General features: G+C 41.4%; 2 protein-coding genes across 3 annotated transcripts in view; both read right to left on the bottom strand.

Moving 5' to 3' along the window:
• The window catches only part of SLC1A2 (solute carrier family 1 member 2), a 99,436-nt gene extending 98,986 nt beyond the window's left edge, over positions 1–450 (bottom strand). The window contains exon 1 of the mRNA XM_056346892.1: positions 320–450. The gene's annotated coding sequence lies outside the window, so the exon portion shown is untranslated. The remainder of the gene's footprint in view (positions 1–319) is intronic.
• A 3,526-nt stretch (positions 451–3,976) lies between these two features.
• Positions 3,977–17,694, bottom strand: part of PAMR1 (peptidase domain containing associated with muscle regeneration 1) — a 59,484-nt gene continuing 45,766 nt past the window's right edge. The window contains exons 7-12 of one of the 2 annotated variants that reach the window (XM_056346994.1): positions 14,882–15,052; positions 12,005–12,217; positions 10,358–10,424; positions 7,989–8,221; positions 6,301–6,596; positions 3,977–5,030 (exon numbers count right to left, since the gene is read on the bottom strand). In XM_056346994.1, coding sequence (XP_056202969.1) covers positions 4,494–5,030; positions 6,301–6,596; positions 7,989–8,221; positions 10,358–10,424; positions 12,005–12,217; positions 14,882–15,052 — 1,517 coding nt within the window. In that variant the 3' untranslated portion in view covers positions 3,977–4,493. The remainder of the gene's footprint in view (positions 5,031–6,300; positions 6,597–7,988; positions 8,222–10,357; positions 10,425–12,004; positions 12,218–14,881; positions 15,053–17,694) is intronic. The other variant, XM_056346995.1, reaches the window with a different exon arrangement.

Here is a 17,694-nt window from a genome sequence, read left to right on the forward strand (position 1 = left end):
CGCGGAGGCACCGGGCGCACGGGGCCACGGCCCGGCGGCCACGCGAGGTGGTGCTGCCCCCTGCCGGGGAGGAGGGGACGGTGCCGCGGCAGAGGCCCCACCTGCCGGCGCGGCGGGACCCCGGCCGGGGGGCCGAGGCCCGGCGGCGGCGGCGTCCCCGCCGGCTCAGCCCGGCCGCGGGGCAGAGCTCGGGCGTGCCGGGCCCGGCCCAGCCCCGCGCCGCCGCGGCCCCGGGAAGAGGGGCCCTCTGCCCGCTCGCGCCGCCCGCGACCGCGCCCAGCCCGCACCGCGCCGTGCCCCGCGCCGCGTCCCTCCCTACCTGCCCGCCGCCGCCGCGCCCCGCAGCCCCGCCCCGCCCCGCCCCGCCGGGGGCGCCACGGCCCGGGGGCCGGCGAGGCCGAGGTGCGGGCGGGGCCTCCTGCCGGCGTGGCCGCGGGGCGGTGCTGCCGGCGGCCGCTGGTGCCGGACGCGTCCCGCTCGCTGGGGCAGGAGCCGGCGGGAGCGCAGGGCTGGCGGCCCCTGGCCGGAGCGGGGGGGCGGGGCAGCGCGCGGGGGTGCCCCGGTGCGACGCCTCCGCCTCACCGCGTGGCTCTTGGGAGGCCCAGCACGCTTTATGCTGGAAGCTTCCAGATGCTGCTACCAGCCAAGGGCAGGGCTGCCCGGCCCGCAGGCTGCAGCCCGCGGGCACAAGGTTCTAACGCACCATGGTGCCGGGGCACGGCGTGCCCATGCCGTGTCGAGACCCTGTTGCGTACCTTCGCGTCCATTTCCCCCAGCCAAAGCTCTGCCTGCCTACCTCGGTGCTGCCTTTCCATCCAGGTCTGACCGCCCAATATCCCATTTCACAGGGAACAAGCGTTTCTGCCGCAGCCTGTTCCCTCTGCACCAAGGAAGCAGCAAAGGAAGCCAGCAGCCATGCGGGAAACTCCCTGCCAGGACAAGGAGCTGCGAGGCTGCAGGGGATGCACAGCCGAGCCAAGGACGCCTGACCTTGCCTGCTGCCTTCGCTCCTCCACGATGTCTTTCCTGCAACTGAGCTGATTCCAGTAGCTGTGCTTAGAAATGGCAGCATGCAGCTTAGTATGCATTCCCTAGTCCTAATTGATTACGCATTTTTTTCTTGTAAACCAGGGACCTAGGTTTTTGAGCGAAACAAGCTGCCAGGGCAATTTCATTAGAGTCACTGAAGGTGTGCCTGAGAAGAGTGTGTACTTCAGGATGTCCATTTCCTTACAGTGCTGTTTTTCAGCTAAGCACCCTGGCTTTTGGAAGTAATTTAATGCACCCCCAGCTCCAAAAACACACAAAGGGAGAAGTATAAATCCATCGGAGTAAGTAAGGATGCAAAGACTGTCTTGCTCTTTTTTTTTTTTTTTTTTATAGCAATACCTTTACGCTTTTCCAAAATGCACAGCTCTTTTCCTTGGAGGGAAGATGTTGTGCTATTTCACACCCTTTCTCCAACAGATGGCATAGATCCTCACCTGTTTAGAAAGAGATGTTTGAAATAGTTATTCATCTTAAAAATAGATCCTAGCTATCAAAGGAATTAGTGATTCCAGCTCACAGGTTGGTTTTTTTGAAACATTCATCCTCCATTTTTCCTCCTTATTGGTGTTAGATGTTAACCCCTGTTCTTCTCAGGCTGTAAGTGTGGAACTACTGTGGGTCAGCCTGCCAGACAGGATGGACAAGCTGATTTGTAATTCCTACAAATACTAGTCATGGTACAGGTGCTTGGGTATGTTGATGTGACTGCCCACCTGCCCATGTGAATCCAAGTGTCACGTAATACTAGAAATAAAACATTATGTTTGCATTTAGAAATAAGCCAGATCTGAATCTAGGATTCAAACATCACTGAGGTCCAGAAGTAAGAGCAAATGCTACAGCTAATTCCTCTTTCTATAAAGGACTATGTTAAAATCTGAATCCTGGGGTTGAGAGAAGCCTGGCCGTTTTCTTGCTTCTGTTTTCTTTGAAGAGTATCATGACTGTAAAAAGAAGGGGGGTTGAATTCTGCTGTGCATGCACAGCTGTAGCAACCTCCTCCTGTGATTTTCATTCCCTGAGTTCCTTCAAGTTTCTCTTCAGGAATATACTTTTGTGTGATACACTGCCAGTGAACAGCTATGTTGTTGCTGCCCAAGCCCAGAAATTTTCAGCTGTTTGTTGCCAGATCTGTGAGCAGTTTGAAGCCAAATGGGGATGGGATTCAACGCGAAGAGGAGTTAGAGGATCAGTAAATGCTAGACATGGCTGATATTTAGTAAAAGTAGAAGAGTGAGGGCTAAAGCTGGAATTAACGCAGACTTCTGCAAATCTGCGTGGACTGCCTAGTTCTCTACTGGACAAATACTAGAGGGAGAAAAAAACATTTAGGACCTCTTCTTCTCTCTCAGTTGTGGCAGCAGAGAACAACAATGCTGTAGAGAGCAATGCAGTTATGATGTCATAACTGAGAAAAGAATCAGCTCACAGACCTTTATGATTTCTGTTTTAGAAGATAATTTCTCTTACCATTAGAGTGTAGAGACTCTCATTTAATGTAATCGTGGAAGAGTTCTGACTGGGCAAGCCAGGTTCCAATAAACAATCCTATTCCTTTCTTATTTAATTCTATATCAATAGTGTTAGGAAGAAACACATGTTGACTTTCTGCAAGTTTGCCCTTCTTCAAAACTGTCACCTAATTGCCTCTAACCCCTTTCTCTCAGCGGGGGAGTACCACACATTCACTGGCATGTGTTCTTCCCAGCAGAGGAACGAAACCCATCTTATTTTTCACATTTAAATCAGAATTTTTGCTGCTGTTGTTGCCATGCAGTTTGTTAGCCAAGCATAATCACCTGGCAGGAGGAGACATGCAAACAACATAAAGAGAAGCAATACACTTTGGCTGTAGCCCTTAAACTTTTTTATTCGAGCAGCACCCCCTGGTCCTATTGCCAGTGAAAATAAGAAAAGTGCAAAAATCATAACACATTAAGTCTTTCTGGCCAGGAAAGCAAAAAATAAATTACATGGAATGACCTCCAATACTAAGTGCACTTTTAGCAGCAATTTTCAGATTCAAAAGTAGGTGGAAACTACTGAATGCTAAGAAACTCTTAATAAGGTTTCACAACACCAGAGAATCACCAGAGCTGAAATCAGACTTCTAAGCTTACATTTGTCATAGCCATGCAATAGGCTAGGTAGAACACAACTACAGGATCTGAGTCCTTCTTGGTGAGAGTACGAAATCCTTTCATCAGATCCCCAGCCTTCACATCTAAATATTTCTGTGAGCTGGTTCAGGCACTGCGATAACTTAGAGGTTCTAAAAATTCCAGGGTGTCATAGATGGCTTATCCAGGAGTCATTACTGATGGAAGACACTCCCCTGTCCCTGCTCCCCAACTTTTTCCAGGGCTCATCTCTAGTCTTTAGCCACAACTGAACAGAGAATGATTTAGTGAAAGAACAGTGATTAAGGACTATGAGGACACCAAAGTCTCTCCACTGGACAACATTAACAATGGGAGAATCTTAACACTTTGATGTCAGTCCAATCAAGAAAAACCTCTGCTAAATTTGAGACCTGGACATTATTCTTCACCCTGAAGAGCTATAGAGGAGTTGTCTTGCCACAAAAGTATGTGAACTGTTGGAAACAGAAGTTTTCCTAAGGTTTTCATAGGTCTTTGAAATAATCCACATGGAAAAGTCTTTCTAAAAGCATATTTCAGGTTTTCATCTTCAGAATATGAGGTGGGAGATAACTCTCCTGTACATTTCATTGCAGTGGTTCATGTACAACAATCACAACATTGGTTATTTATTTAGTAATTGAATTTTGTGCTAATTCTGCCTTTCAGTGTGCCTGAAGAGTCCCAAGTGAGAATCACATGCAAACAGACAAGGGCAGTAGAGAGTCACTAGAGTTTGACACCGGTAAAGCAACAAAGCATCTAAATAATGTCAGACTTGGATATGTAGGTTAAAAAAACAAACCATAGTTTATTTAAATGTGTAAAGTACTTGGGAGGGAAAAAGATTACATGGTACTATGGCAATACAGACAGCCCAAACTGTAACAAGCTCATCCATCATAATGAATACACACTACTCTTTCCAGCCTCCTAATCTGCTCAGATCTTTGGGAGAGGCTTGCCATCAGTTTCTCTAGGGGACTCCACACTACACAGTAATTTCAGTCAGAATTTTCTGTCCTGTTCCTGTATGTCAGACTCAGGAGCAGAGCATCATCCTCCCACCAGGGGAGGCAGGTGAAATATGGCAAAACCTCTCATGCACTAAGACCGTCTGTCAAGGGTTAAGTAAAAGTAGCCTGATGGAGCATCTGATCTCAGGACAAATTGCCAGGCTGTCTGCTGTCTGCCTTAACCTTATCCAAGATGTGGCTCATCACTGGGATGAGAAGCCTAAAGCAGCAGAGACTGAGAGAGATATTATGATAGTTATAAAATGCCATTTCCAGACACAGCTTTTTATTTCAGGTTCTTCTCAATCCAGTCTTTGAAGGGAAGAGCTTTGGTGTAGCCACTGTAGAGTTCTAGGCTGCAAGTTTTGTCATAACCCCAGCTCACTAATCCCATCAGGTGCCATCTTAGCTCAGGAGATGCTTTTCCTGGCAAAGTTATGGCTGCAATCCCACCAGTTTCAGCAGGGCAGATATTAGAAAAGTCTGCGTGGTCCTGTTTGGCACAGAACATGCTATCAGTGATGCTGATTTGTATCCCATTATCTTCATACTGTTGCTCACACAACAGTGAATCCACCATCCGAACAGTTCCCATGCGGATTGTGTCATTCTTGTATCCGGGATCTTTAATGTCAGCCAATACCTTCCAGCCAGTAACCACTATTTTTAAATCCTCTGTGGATGAAGTCAAGTCATGAGAAGATGACAAGCAAATGGGTTGAACACGGCTGCTGATTCTGGCTTTGTCCAAGAGTTTTATGATAGCTATGTCAGAATCAAGTAATATAGGATCATAATTGGGATGCACTATGATGGCAGAAATCTGGGGAGGAAACAGAGCAGGAAGAATTGTAGAGTTACAGCAATGGCAAGCCAGCAGAACTCTTTCCGTGCTACTATAATACATATTTATTCCACATACTTCTCCTCTACCCCCACTCCCAAAATGTTCTTTCACCATAGTGCTCACTCAAAGGAGAAACATACAAAGAGATCAAGCATCTTCTAAGGTTTTTTGGCTTGGATTTCAGGGCAATTTTTATTGCATGAAACTCTCCCTAATAAAAAGCAGTCAAGAATATTTTCAGCAGAATGGGGAGTTCGAGTGCAGATCAAATTTTTCCACTGTTTACTGACAAGATTTCACCTGCCATGTCAACTTCAGCCTGTAGCATGTGAAGCGGGGTGGGGGAGCTTTGAATTAAAATGTTGTCTTCTTGTTGAAATTCAACCATCTTCCCACCAAAAAAGAATACTAGCAATACATTACATAATGTTGGGGACAAACTTTTAATGCTGGTCACTTTGATGAAACGCTACAAGACTGTATAGGATTCCTATAAGGAAATACTGTAAAAGGTATTTCCTTACAGGAAAAGTCTGAAAAAGCTGGAATTAGAGAAACTAAAAAGGGGGGTAACGTGAGGTGTGTGATCAAATTAACTATGATTTCTTAGATAAAATCCATTAACTCACAACCACACACACACACACACACACACACACACTCTCTCCAAGAGGAGACACACACAGAGCCAAAATTGATGTATTTCTCCTCATTTTGACTTCAACCTTTCCAGTCCAACTTGAGAAAAACAAACCACTCTGGTCAGCTTGAGGCGCTATTTTTGAGTCAGACATAAACTTCTTTTGAGTTTAGAGCTATACAGCCTTGGGGCTGAGATGTGAAATGTGCTCATGTCGTCAAACCAGGATCTAAAGCACAAGTGTTTCCCTTGTAAATTATGCTAATCACTTTTGACAGTAGCTGGCATCTCCTCTACTTTTTTCTGGAAATATCACTCAAGACATTATAGCCCATGGAACCTGAACTATTTTCTTAGCGATATGTGTCAGGCGTGAAGATATCAGTTGGACAGTGTCAGGGGAATTTAATGAACTATAGCAAGTGCCCTCCTTGTGCCATGAAAGTTCAGTCAGATATGCATTTGATATCTTTAGATATGCATTTGAAAGAGCAGTGTGTAAAACAATATATTGGTCACAGGATAACCTTTTTCTCCCCATACAAGATGGAAGTGATCAGCATCTGTCTGTACTCATCATTTTCTGCTCCCAGCAGACTTACTCACCCGCAGGTTCTGGATGGTCTTTTCATCCCTGTCATCATCTCTGTAGAATTTCCCCAGAACCACCTTGAGCTCTGCTGTCTTGAGCACAATGGTCTTGCCCAGATCAGTGACGCAGTGAGCTGCCACCACCACAGTGCGCTCGTTCACCAGGGCCCCGCTGCAGATAAGGATCCAGGCCCCTTTTCGGAGGCTGTTCTCCTTCACCCTGTTGGCCGTCCGATAGATTGCTGCTTGCCAAGGCCACCTGGTAGAGGTCACTGTCTTCTGAAGGGTGATGTTTTCTGCTTTTCCACAGACTGAGAAAACAAGAATGAGTAGCATCTTTTCCCCACCAAAAAATCTGAATATCACTCTTGATTCCTGCTTAGAATGTGCTAAAATCCTAAAATGCAATGGTTAGCATGACTGACAGCTTTCTAATTAACCTGTCTCCAACCTGCAAAATTATAAGAGGATTTTATACAGCTTTAAAAAAAATATTTTTTTTCAATTTTTCCATTATTATCTGCATTACTGGGTGAAGTAGGAATGTGGATTTAGCACCTGAGCTGGTGAATTTTCATGACAACCTTATCAAGCTGCACTACAATGAGATAACGGCATAAAGAAATGGAAAGAACACCCCAGATTCTTGCTTATAGTAAAACGCCATAAAGACAGAAGTGCACTAAAACTTGCCCCAGGAAGTCACAGAGTAATTGTGGGGTCTTCTAGAACTGACCTTTGCACAGACGAGTCCATGCCTATGAGAATAGACTTGTCTTGCAACAAGAACCTTGAAGCAAATGCATCTAAATCAACAGCTATCCTAGGAAAAAGAAAAAGCACTGCCTTGTTGTAGGAATATATTACCTAGGCTTAGACCCGGGGTGAAATCTCCTGTATTAGGAAAGGTTTCCTTCAGTTGAAAAAGTTACATCATGTGGTCACATTTTTTAGTCTCTCTCTTAGGACATTTTTTTTTTTCCCCTGGGATGTAGTGTGTGCATGCCCATAGTGAAAAGGATTGAATGCAATACTTATCAGTACATGAGATCACCTCAAAGCAAAACCATAAGCAAGAAATTTACGATTTTCTTGAAGTTAGGATCTACTTTTCACAGTTTGCCTGAAGTCAGTAGTGGGTTGTACCAAATCTTGGGGTGTTCCTACCCTGAATTACTCTGTGCACTAGCTCTGGTTAAGATTTTACCTGGACTTACAGTTTGCAATATGAACCCTCCCTCAGCAGGTTATATTAAAGGAAGAAGAGCCTCTTTAAAATGCAGGCTCTCCATTCTATTGGAATCATCATTAAGTTTTGATGGTTTTGTCAGTTGGGTGCCAAAGTATAGACATCAAAGAAAAATCACATTTGCAGTAAATAATTCTAGGAAAACATGAAGTGATAGGAGGAAAATATTTTCAAATCGGGAAAGAAACTCACTGCACCTTTTGCTCAATAAAAAAGTAGGAAAATTAATGGCAAATTGCAGTGATGAAACCTTGATTCCTTTACCATCAACTGCACAAGTTCTACTGGTGGATAAAAAGAGCCATATATCCTCCAAGCTTTATTTCTCCAATCTGCCAGCTGGTAGCATAGGCAGCCTGCACTGCTGGGACTCTCTAATTATCTAAGATGAATACACATCCTGTTCCCCCACCCACCCAGAAATGGGTGCATTTATTTTCCCTTGGAGACTCACTTGGAATACACACAGGGGCTCTCCCACTCCATTTTCCTGTCTTCAGACAAGTCCTCCTGCTGCTACCCAGGCGGCGGTAGAAAGGAGAAATGCACTCATACTGAAGCTGAGTGTGCAGATGCTGGTACCCTGGGGGCAGGTCCCCAAATGGCAGTGCTGACTTCTTGGTCGGATAGATTTCAAGCTTTTGCTTGCTGAATGCAGATGAGTAAAGTTGATGCAAAGGTGTTTCCCTGTTTCAAGTCACAAAGAACACAAGCTAATAATAATAATATAAAAGCAGTGATTACCATAACTTTATCACCAGCTGTGTTAAGTATCATTTAAAAGCACGTGAAGTTTGCTTCTGAAAGAATAAGCAAAAATATCATTCCAACATAGTGTAGCAATACTCCCATTTACATCCCAGCTATTTTATTTACATATATATATATGTACCCATATACAAAAAAAACCCCACATATTTTTAATTTTTATAAATTTTCTATTTGTGTCTCTTTCATTTTACAGTTTCTGGATAGCAACCAGTTGCCTCTGAATGTGGAACAGTTTTTGACATTCACAAAAGGACTGGAATACCATGTTTTTAAATAAAGAAATTACACTGGAACTTGGCATTGCCGTAATTAATTCTCACTAGAGAGGAGCTAGGCACATCTTTTCTCTAGTGAAGATTTTAATAGGCAGTATTAGGAATCAATTCAGATTAAATCATGTTGATAAAGTTGCTTGATTTAGCAATTAACTGAGATAATTGCCTCACCACAGAGATTTCATAATTGCAATAATCACTAAGCTTCCATTTAGAAATTGTACTGATTAGCTGAAACATGGCACATAATTAAAAAAATAAATATACGCACCAGCCTAGATATCGACCATAAGCTTGACTACAGACATACTTAAATCTTCATCACTTAAAAGGTGTCCCTTGTTCTAATGGTTAAAAGCACATATCTACAGAAAAAACTATTTACATCTGAAAAATTCATCAGGACATTAATTTCCCCTGAGATTTCTGGTACTGACTGCATCCAGAAAAGCCATAAGAGTGTTTTTTTCACACGGTAATTCCATTTTTGATCACAGAGAGATACAAACAGCTTCCATCATATAGAATCTGTGAGGCGATACATAACAGCACTCAAGGAAAATAAAGCTACTAGAAACAAGAGCAATGGCAAGTTTCTTGTATTTTGGAAGGAGGGCGAGAGCTGCTGTGGTCATACTTAGACTGTTAGGGTCCCATTTCTTACTCACATGTGACCTTGCAATATTGCATAATCCACACTTCGCCTCACTGTTTATCTATGAAATGGAGAGTCTGCTTCAAGGGATAAAAACAGTCCATGAACATGAGATGCCATCATGCTGCTATGGAGGTGGAGGCATGTATGCACTTTCATATAGCTATCTGAAATATTTAGCATAAAAAGATGTGTGTTCAAAAGTAAATTGAGAAATTTAAGCAAGAAAAATCCCTTGATGGCTACTAAGGTCTCCTGATGGCTTCTCAGGGCCATCTCTACAATCACACACCACAGAGCTGGAGAGTGGGAGAGTATTTGGGATGTACGTGCTTGCCCTGATCCTATAGTCTTCTCTAGGTGTCTGCTACTGGGCATTGCCATAGACAGGATATGGCTTGAGTTGGACTTTTATTCTGACCTGGTATGGTGGTTCTTAAGAAAAAAGACGAGGACTGCTCTTGCACTGCATCTAAAAATAAATGAATGATGTACTGCAAAAAAAAAAAAAAATCTGAAATCAGAAATTACTACTTGGACAAAAATGAACCTGAACATTGCAGCATAACTAATTCAGATTTGGTTTATTTCAAGAAATCAGCAGAAGGGTAAGCCCAGACGGGGTGTGATCTTTCATTCCCTCCTCCCCTCCTATTCTACTTCCTTCTTTCCCCCATGCCCACCCCAAACACAACTTTATATCGATTGTGCTATGTTGCTTTGGATGGTGAAACTTAATGTGAGCAGATTACATTGCTATACCCCCTTCTCTCCTTGTGCTCTCCCTACTCATTTCTTCACTACGAAAGCACGTGTTTATTTTAAGATATCATTAGCCCCAAGGAACTGTTCTCATAGCCTATCACAAGCTTGCAAGCCTAATTCTGGCATCATCTGATAGTTTGGACATATCTAACTGTGCATTTCTTCCTGGATGCCTCCAGCAGCTTGCCAGCCTATGCTTAATCAGACCTCCTCTTCCAGCAGCTCTCATTGCTCAGTTATCAGTGGAGTCGCAGGAACGGCTGCTCAGGCAGGCTAAACACACAGGGTGGAAAGGAGAGGAGGGGAAAAGCAATCACATTTTTTCTTTAAACTGTAGTTGAGATATTGCATTCTCACCTTGACTGAACCTGCATTGGAAGCACTTTCTGTCTCACCAGGTCAGAGATCTTTGGCTCTCTGCAGGCTAGAAAAAATATAATGTTGCACAGTACTTTTCCACATTCACAGCTCAAGTGTTATGGTTCATATACATTTCTACTTTTTCCTCTCACTAGCTATAGTGGACTGGATTAAGAAAAGAGGCAGTAAGTTAGGTGCATTAAAATAAAGATAGGCCCTAAAACCTAAAGCCTTGGAAAAATGCTTCCACACAGATCTCCAGATTTATCCCATTTACAATGGTGGAAGCAACTGATCATCTTCTGCACTGGCACTCTCAGCCATGGATGAAGATTTGTCCATCATTGTATCTGAATGCCAGTTTACACTACTGCAGCTGATGGTTTGGAATCTGAGCAAACTTTTGCAATAATGGAACTATATAAAAAATACTTAATTTCAATCTGTGTAGCCACACACAGCTAATCCCCAGGACTCAGCATACAGAGAAGGGCTGCAGGATGTTACAGACTTCTGAGAGTCTGTTTGGTTGTGCACCCATGGAAGGAGCTGGAGACTGATTCAAAGGAACATCTCAGAGTTACCTGAATATGCATAAAATAAAAGAAGGGAGATCCAGGACTTCTGATTTTGCATATTCAGTTTATTTACTTTAAGCAAGCTTTATCAGTTCAAATAATTCAGCCAGGATCTCCTTCCTGCTGCACACAGTGGGAAAAAAGGAATCTTGCAGGATGGATTTTATCTGTATGCCTGAGCACTTGTATTCTGTGGAATTTAACAATATCTAGTTCTTTGTGATGACCTTTATGTCACTATCAAAATTAACATCGATAAAGATGCTCTCCAGAAATTATCATCAATAAAGATGCTTTCACAGGTGATTATGTGCTTCAGGAAGAGAGTACTTACATCTAAAATAACAGAATAAAGCAAATTCCCAGGGGACAGACATATTTCCTTATATTATCATTACTTCAATTAAAAAAAAAATCCATTAAAATATATGTCAAACAATTGCTTTGGGAAAATGAATTTGGCAGTTCCCCAGCCCAAATTCATTCATCCATTCAGGGTTTCAGACACACTTAGAGTAGCTCCAGGTCAACAGCGTAATTCCCTTTATAGCAAAGGATTTAAAGATGTGTTTCAGTGTTTTGATGAATACAGATAGTTTAGGCATGTCCTCAAGTGGTTTTCTGAACCAAACCTTCAAGGCTGCAATCTACAGGCTTGGTCTTTTACACTCATGACTGGTCCCTGATTTAAAATGATTGTGAGAGGACAGCTGGGCCCTATGACAGCAACTCTGATGAGACAATTATTTCCTTCTATTTCAATTCCCTCCTGATCTTCTTTGATTTTGACCTTATGCAGGTTTGATCATAGAACGAGGGTAATAGGGGTCTTAGGGCACATTTCTTTCCATGTTTAAAGATGGAAACATCTTCTGGAATCACTGACATCTTCTCTAGCTGACTTTAACAGCCAGTAGAGCTGGCAAACTAAAAATCTCAGTATCAGGTGTCAGTCAGATGGCTTATTCTTAGCAAAAATAATTGGTGAGTGTAAATTATATAAAACAAATTCCAGTAAAACCACAGCAACTTTTGTGAGTTGCGGTAATAAAAGAACATAAACTACCTTTAATGCAGATGGGCTGCTTCCCTGACCATTCTCCATCGTCTTGGCAGGTCCTCTGTTCATTCCCACTAAGAACATACGAGTTGTTACAAAAGAAAGCAATGACTGTGCCAATTTTTGCATAGCGTCCATTCAAGAGCCCAGTGTCTTCTACTACTCTTCTGTAGCCATTGAGTGGGCCACCAGGATCTGAGCAGTTTTTTTCATCTAGAACTAATGATAGGGGGGAAAAAATAGTAACCATTTTATCAGGTTCACAGCATTATTTTCACCCATCAGATTGCTTGGCATTTCATTCAGATGTTACTACACAATCTACACTTTGTGAAATTTCCCTTTTCAAGACCTGTCTGGGATCTGTCTTCTAAAAGATCAAATATTAAAGAAAGAAGTGATAATATACAGATATCTGCTTATAACACACACTTTAATCTTCACTGAAAGCATAAGATTCTCAAATTGTTAGAAAGACCTTAAAATGTAGCTGACAAGCCTGAAACAGAACCTTGACTTTACATGATGTTAATGTCTCATTAACATTAACAGGGCTACTTCAAGATCATAAAAGGATGCACTTAAACTATTTGCAGGAAACAGGCCCTTGGTATTCCTTTCCCATTTTCCCATTTCTTCACTGGATTTGGATAACAAAACTAGACTACTTAATTTTACTTTTATGTGACTACTTAATTTTACTTTTATGTTTGGTTGCATTTTGGCTTCTTAGCATTGAAAGAGAGATCTGAATAACCCAGGGAAATACAGGAAATCAAGGGGAACATATATATATATATATATATATATACTAAAAATTTACTATAGAAAGATTACTAATGCTAGATTCTGCCTACAGAACCCCTTCTACTTCCTCCTTCCCGATATTTTCCCCTTCTTTTTATTTGTTGTGTTTTTTTCTCTCAATAAACTTTAACTTTTGGCATAAATCAGGACGACAGTACTCCCTATGTGATGGTAATAAATGGTTTCCCCTGTGTTTTTAACCCTTCTGCCTTCTTTATTTAGCAGCTGAAAAGGTACTTTTTTTTCCTTTGGATTTCATCTCAGTTTTCTTGTCAGGCTGATAGTATCATGGAATTCTGTTTAATTCCTCTGCCTGGTGTCTCATTGCATGATAACCAGTGAACATCTAGTTTAGACAGCTAGTGTTGGTGCTGCTCTGCTTATGCAAGGCTGAGAAACTAAGACATATCAAGTGACCAGAAATGACCTCTTCATGTCATTGCTTCAGACTGGGATGAAGCTTCACTTCTGAAAAGCACCAACAATAACAAAGCACTTAAACATTTATCTAAATCCTTGTGAAATCAGCACAGTAACAGTGCAGAGGTATGGCCCTGTCCTGTTGCCATATCCTCATGTCACCAGACAGAGCCAAGCTCAGCAAAGCATGTAAGCACACAGCTAACTGTAACAGTACAAGTTCAATGAAGGGCATGTTTTTAACACTGAGTATATAATTCAAGCTAGGCATATATTTCAGTGCTTTCTTCAACAACACTGGATTTTACCATATGCTGAAGGTTATATATGTACTTAAATACTTTTCCATGTGAGTCATATTCAGTAAATAAAGAAGACATCTGAACTTCCCCTCAGCCAGGAGGACGGGAGAAGCAGAGTCCTGTCTTCTTTTAAATTGGCTCCATTTTTCTTTTCTGTACCTTACAAGCTCTCTAACTTGTGAACCACAAGTGACTGATAACTTGATAGCAGGTAAAGACTAGAGGGAATCACCCACAGTACAATGCTTTATTTGCAAGTTGCTTTCTGTACTGCTATCTAGCCTACAGGCATCATCCGATGAGCAGAGTCCATGTTTCAAAATGTGCCTAAGCTTGACCAAGTAAGTTAACGAAGCCTTCTCTTATTTCATTCTCTGCCTATTAGTAACTTCAACAGAAATTCTCTTGTTCCCAAACTCAGGGTTATAGCTTTTTTCATGTATTAAAAACAAAGAGAAAACATCTGGGAAGGAGAGACCCAAATTACACCATCTAGCACTTCAGTAACAGTCAAGTTTAGAGACAGATCTTTAGCCAGGGACATCATGGAGCAGGGACTCATCACAATCCTGATATTACATTTACTGCAACTGGAGACATTCTCTCCAGACAGAATGCCTATTCCTTCCTCTTTCAGATGAAATTATATACTGCTGTTTCACAACACTGCCCTGCCCCCTCCCACCCCTCCCGTCCCCGTCCCCCGTACATTTTTTGCCACAATACACTTGTAAAAGAACTTTTCCAATTGATAAAAAATATTCTGGAATATGGAAATAAAACTGTGCAATACAAAACAACTAACTAAATAAAAAGTCTCTTTAGATGAGAAGAAGGGGCTTGGAATTTGAATGGTAGGCATGCCAACTTGCACAGCCAGAATGAATGGAAGTTTCTCTTTCATCAATTTTTCTCTAGCATGGGAATTCTGTTGAAATTAGTCTTCATGCAGTAAGCCCCTAATCACTGCCACAGCGTGCACCAGACTTGTGCAGAGAAGGTATCAGGTACATAGTGCTGGAAGTAGCTATACAGTGTTGCACTATGTCCCTCACTTGGTTTTGGTCAGACATTTTGTCTCTGTGTGAGAAGGATATACGCCTGAAGTCTTTGAGGAAATTATTTTTCAGTAATTTGATGTTTCAATCAGATCTTTATACAAGTAAGTCTTGCAAGCTTGGGCTCCAGCAGAATAAAATAAGAATCCCTACTGCTTCTTGAAGACAGGAAGATAAAAGAACATCATGTTAAGCCATGGATCTACCAAAATTCAAGCGAGATTTAGATATTCTAGTTTCATGTGAATACATTGGCCAAAATATTTGATAACAATCAAAACTTAAAGTGACCTTACCACATTCAGGATGCTGTGTTGACCAAATCCCATCAAGCTGACAGTAGGCAACACGGCTGCCTTTTAAGCTGTAACCTGCGTTGCACTTGAAGTAAACCTGGGCCCCGTATTTAAAGTCATCTCCTTCCACAATACCATGAGCGGGAGCACCTGGAGTCCTACACATCACCACTGACAGTTCAGATATTTCAAAAAAATCCACTTTATTACAAAAACAGGACTGTGTTAGGATAATTCTTTATTTAGAACATTGAAAAACCAATTAAAATGGGCACAGGAGTCAAAATGACAAGACAGGTATATGCTGATCTTTAGAAAGTTGTATAGATGTCAGTTCTATGCACACTTACATATATGCCACTTTTTCAAAACATATCTAGATCCATTCATTTCAATGGGATTACTCAGAAATGTGATCATGTGCATAAGTGTTTGTATCCTTAGGGTTCATTTGCTCTAACTGTTAGTATTTGAAGCACTCACCATCTTAACAGGGGTTTTGAGTTAACTACCATGCTTGGTCAAGAAAAAATTTAGACCCTTAAAAGCCTTAAGGCTTTTAATTTTTTATTTCAAATTCTTCTTTCCATTTTTATATAATTATTCAGATAACCTTAATAGAAATATTAAAGCATCATTATCTGTGTAGATAAAATGTTATCATCATGACATTAAAAAGGAACCCTGATATTTACCAAACTGTGATATTTACCCTTTCCACAGGGTTTGCTCTATTGGGAAAATGCTTACAGACAATGGTCTGTTTAACTACTGCAAGTAGTAAATATTAGATTAAACACCATAAGCAAGAAAATCTGGTATCAAACCAGCCATACTACATCAGAACAAAGGTCCATCCAGCACAGAAACCTGTCTTCAACAGTGGTAAATAGTAGATTTGATGGAAGGAATATAAAAACAGAGCAAGCATATAGAATACTTTCCTGGCATATTCTGGCAGCATTCAGTAACCTGGGGTCAAGGACTACCTGACTACAATGGTATGTTTAGTATAACATACCCTGGTGATTATTTTTTTTTTTTAATTAATTTGTCTGAGTACTGACTAAACTCAGCTACATACTTGGTGTTCACAACGTCCTGTGGCAATGAGTTCTACAGACTGTTTTATATGAAAAATACACTGCTTTATTTGGTTTGGTTTCTAGCCTGCCACCTGATAATTTTGTTTGATGCTCTGCTTTCTCTGTTACGAAAGACAGAAAACATCCATGCCCTATTCACTTTCTCCAAGTCACTTTTTAAGACTATGTAGAAATTATATGCATTCTGTATGTAGATATTACAACAATGTAGGAGAAACAGTTTTTAGCGTCTACACCGTTACCCATCTCTCTGTGTGTCTCTGGCTTTGCCTGGCCATTCATTGTGGAAAACCTGTATCGGAAAGGATTCAGTGCAAGATTTAGATAGGTGTATAGGGTTTTTACCTGGGAGCTGTGGTACTCCACTGAAGATAGATGAATGCTAAAGAGATCATCCCTAATTTATGCTTTTAGAATTTGGCTTTTTCTGTTTTGCCTTGTTGCTAGGGGCATACTAACCTACAGCCAAATTTTTGTCCTTCCACTTCCAGAGGAAAAACTTTTCTAAGGCCTCATCCTGTAATCCTTGAACAGAACATACATGAATGCATCTATTTATATGGATTGTGCACCATCCAATTATTGACATAAGGAAGAAATTCTTGAGCAACAGTCTTAAAGTAGCAGCATTTGCAAGAACAAGTCTCCACAGAAATTCCCCTCCATTTACAAATTACTACAAACATCAAACAATGAGTTGGCAGAATAATTTGTGCACTAGTAAGCACAAGTCTTGGAATAAACTGTCTAACATTTAAGCATTATAGGAGGGCCCAGACTCTCTGCTCCACATCAAAACGCATCCAGTTAGGGGAGCTCAACATCTCCTCTTGGCTGCAAGTGTTCCGCATCAGTGTCATCTTTAGTGAAAAAATAAAGATAAAAATTCAACAAGATTCATTCATAGCTCTTCACAATTCTCATGTGAAATATAGGCACGCATACATATACATGTATTTATAGGTGCATATGTATATACACAAACCCATACATTAGTGAAAGAGAAATAATGGGAGCATAGATTTTCTAGGTGTTTTAAATTCTCAGAACACTTGTCTTCCCAGTCATGTTCTTTGTATTCACAGCCACTCCCTCCATAGCTTTCTTTCAATAGCAATTCATTTCACTACATTTATATTTCTCTTCCAATGTAAAGTCACACTCAGCTTGTCAAATGAGAAAAGATGACTATAAACATCTATGCACCACTCAGTGTTCTCCTTTTTACCATAAATACAGGTTTTGTGTTTTGCTTGTGGTCCAGTTCAGTTCTGCAGAACAAATGTTTTGGTGCTTTTGTGTTCTAGATCCATCATGGAAAAAATGTCACCAAGATACCCTTACTTTTTTTTCCACAAACTGTAAGTATTCATTCTTCTTCAGTCTCCTAAGTGATTAAGATATTTAGTTTCTAGTCCTTTTGATTTGCTGTGGTTGCCAGACTTTCTCTAGATTCTGTATCTTAGTGTGACCCAGCTGGAATAACTCCGGTTTTATTTATGATGTAGATTCAGTGTTTCGTGGACAGATTCCTTTAGTACTGGAACTATGGCCTAGAGTAGAGGATATGGAGGCAGAAGGTCATGAGATCTAATCATAGCTATGAAACTACGGCCATGGGTAAGTTGCTTCATCTGCTGTATCTAACAAATGGGAGCACCCCTTTCCTCACAGGGATGTTAGAAACATTAGCTCATACCCACTTGT

Source organism: Falco biarmicus, chromosome 7 (genome assembly GCF_023638135.1).
Source record: "Falco biarmicus isolate bFalBia1 chromosome 7, bFalBia1.pri, whole genome shotgun sequence".
In the NCBI taxonomy this organism is placed as follows: domain Eukaryota; kingdom Metazoa; phylum Chordata; class Aves; order Falconiformes; family Falconidae; genus Falco; species Falco biarmicus.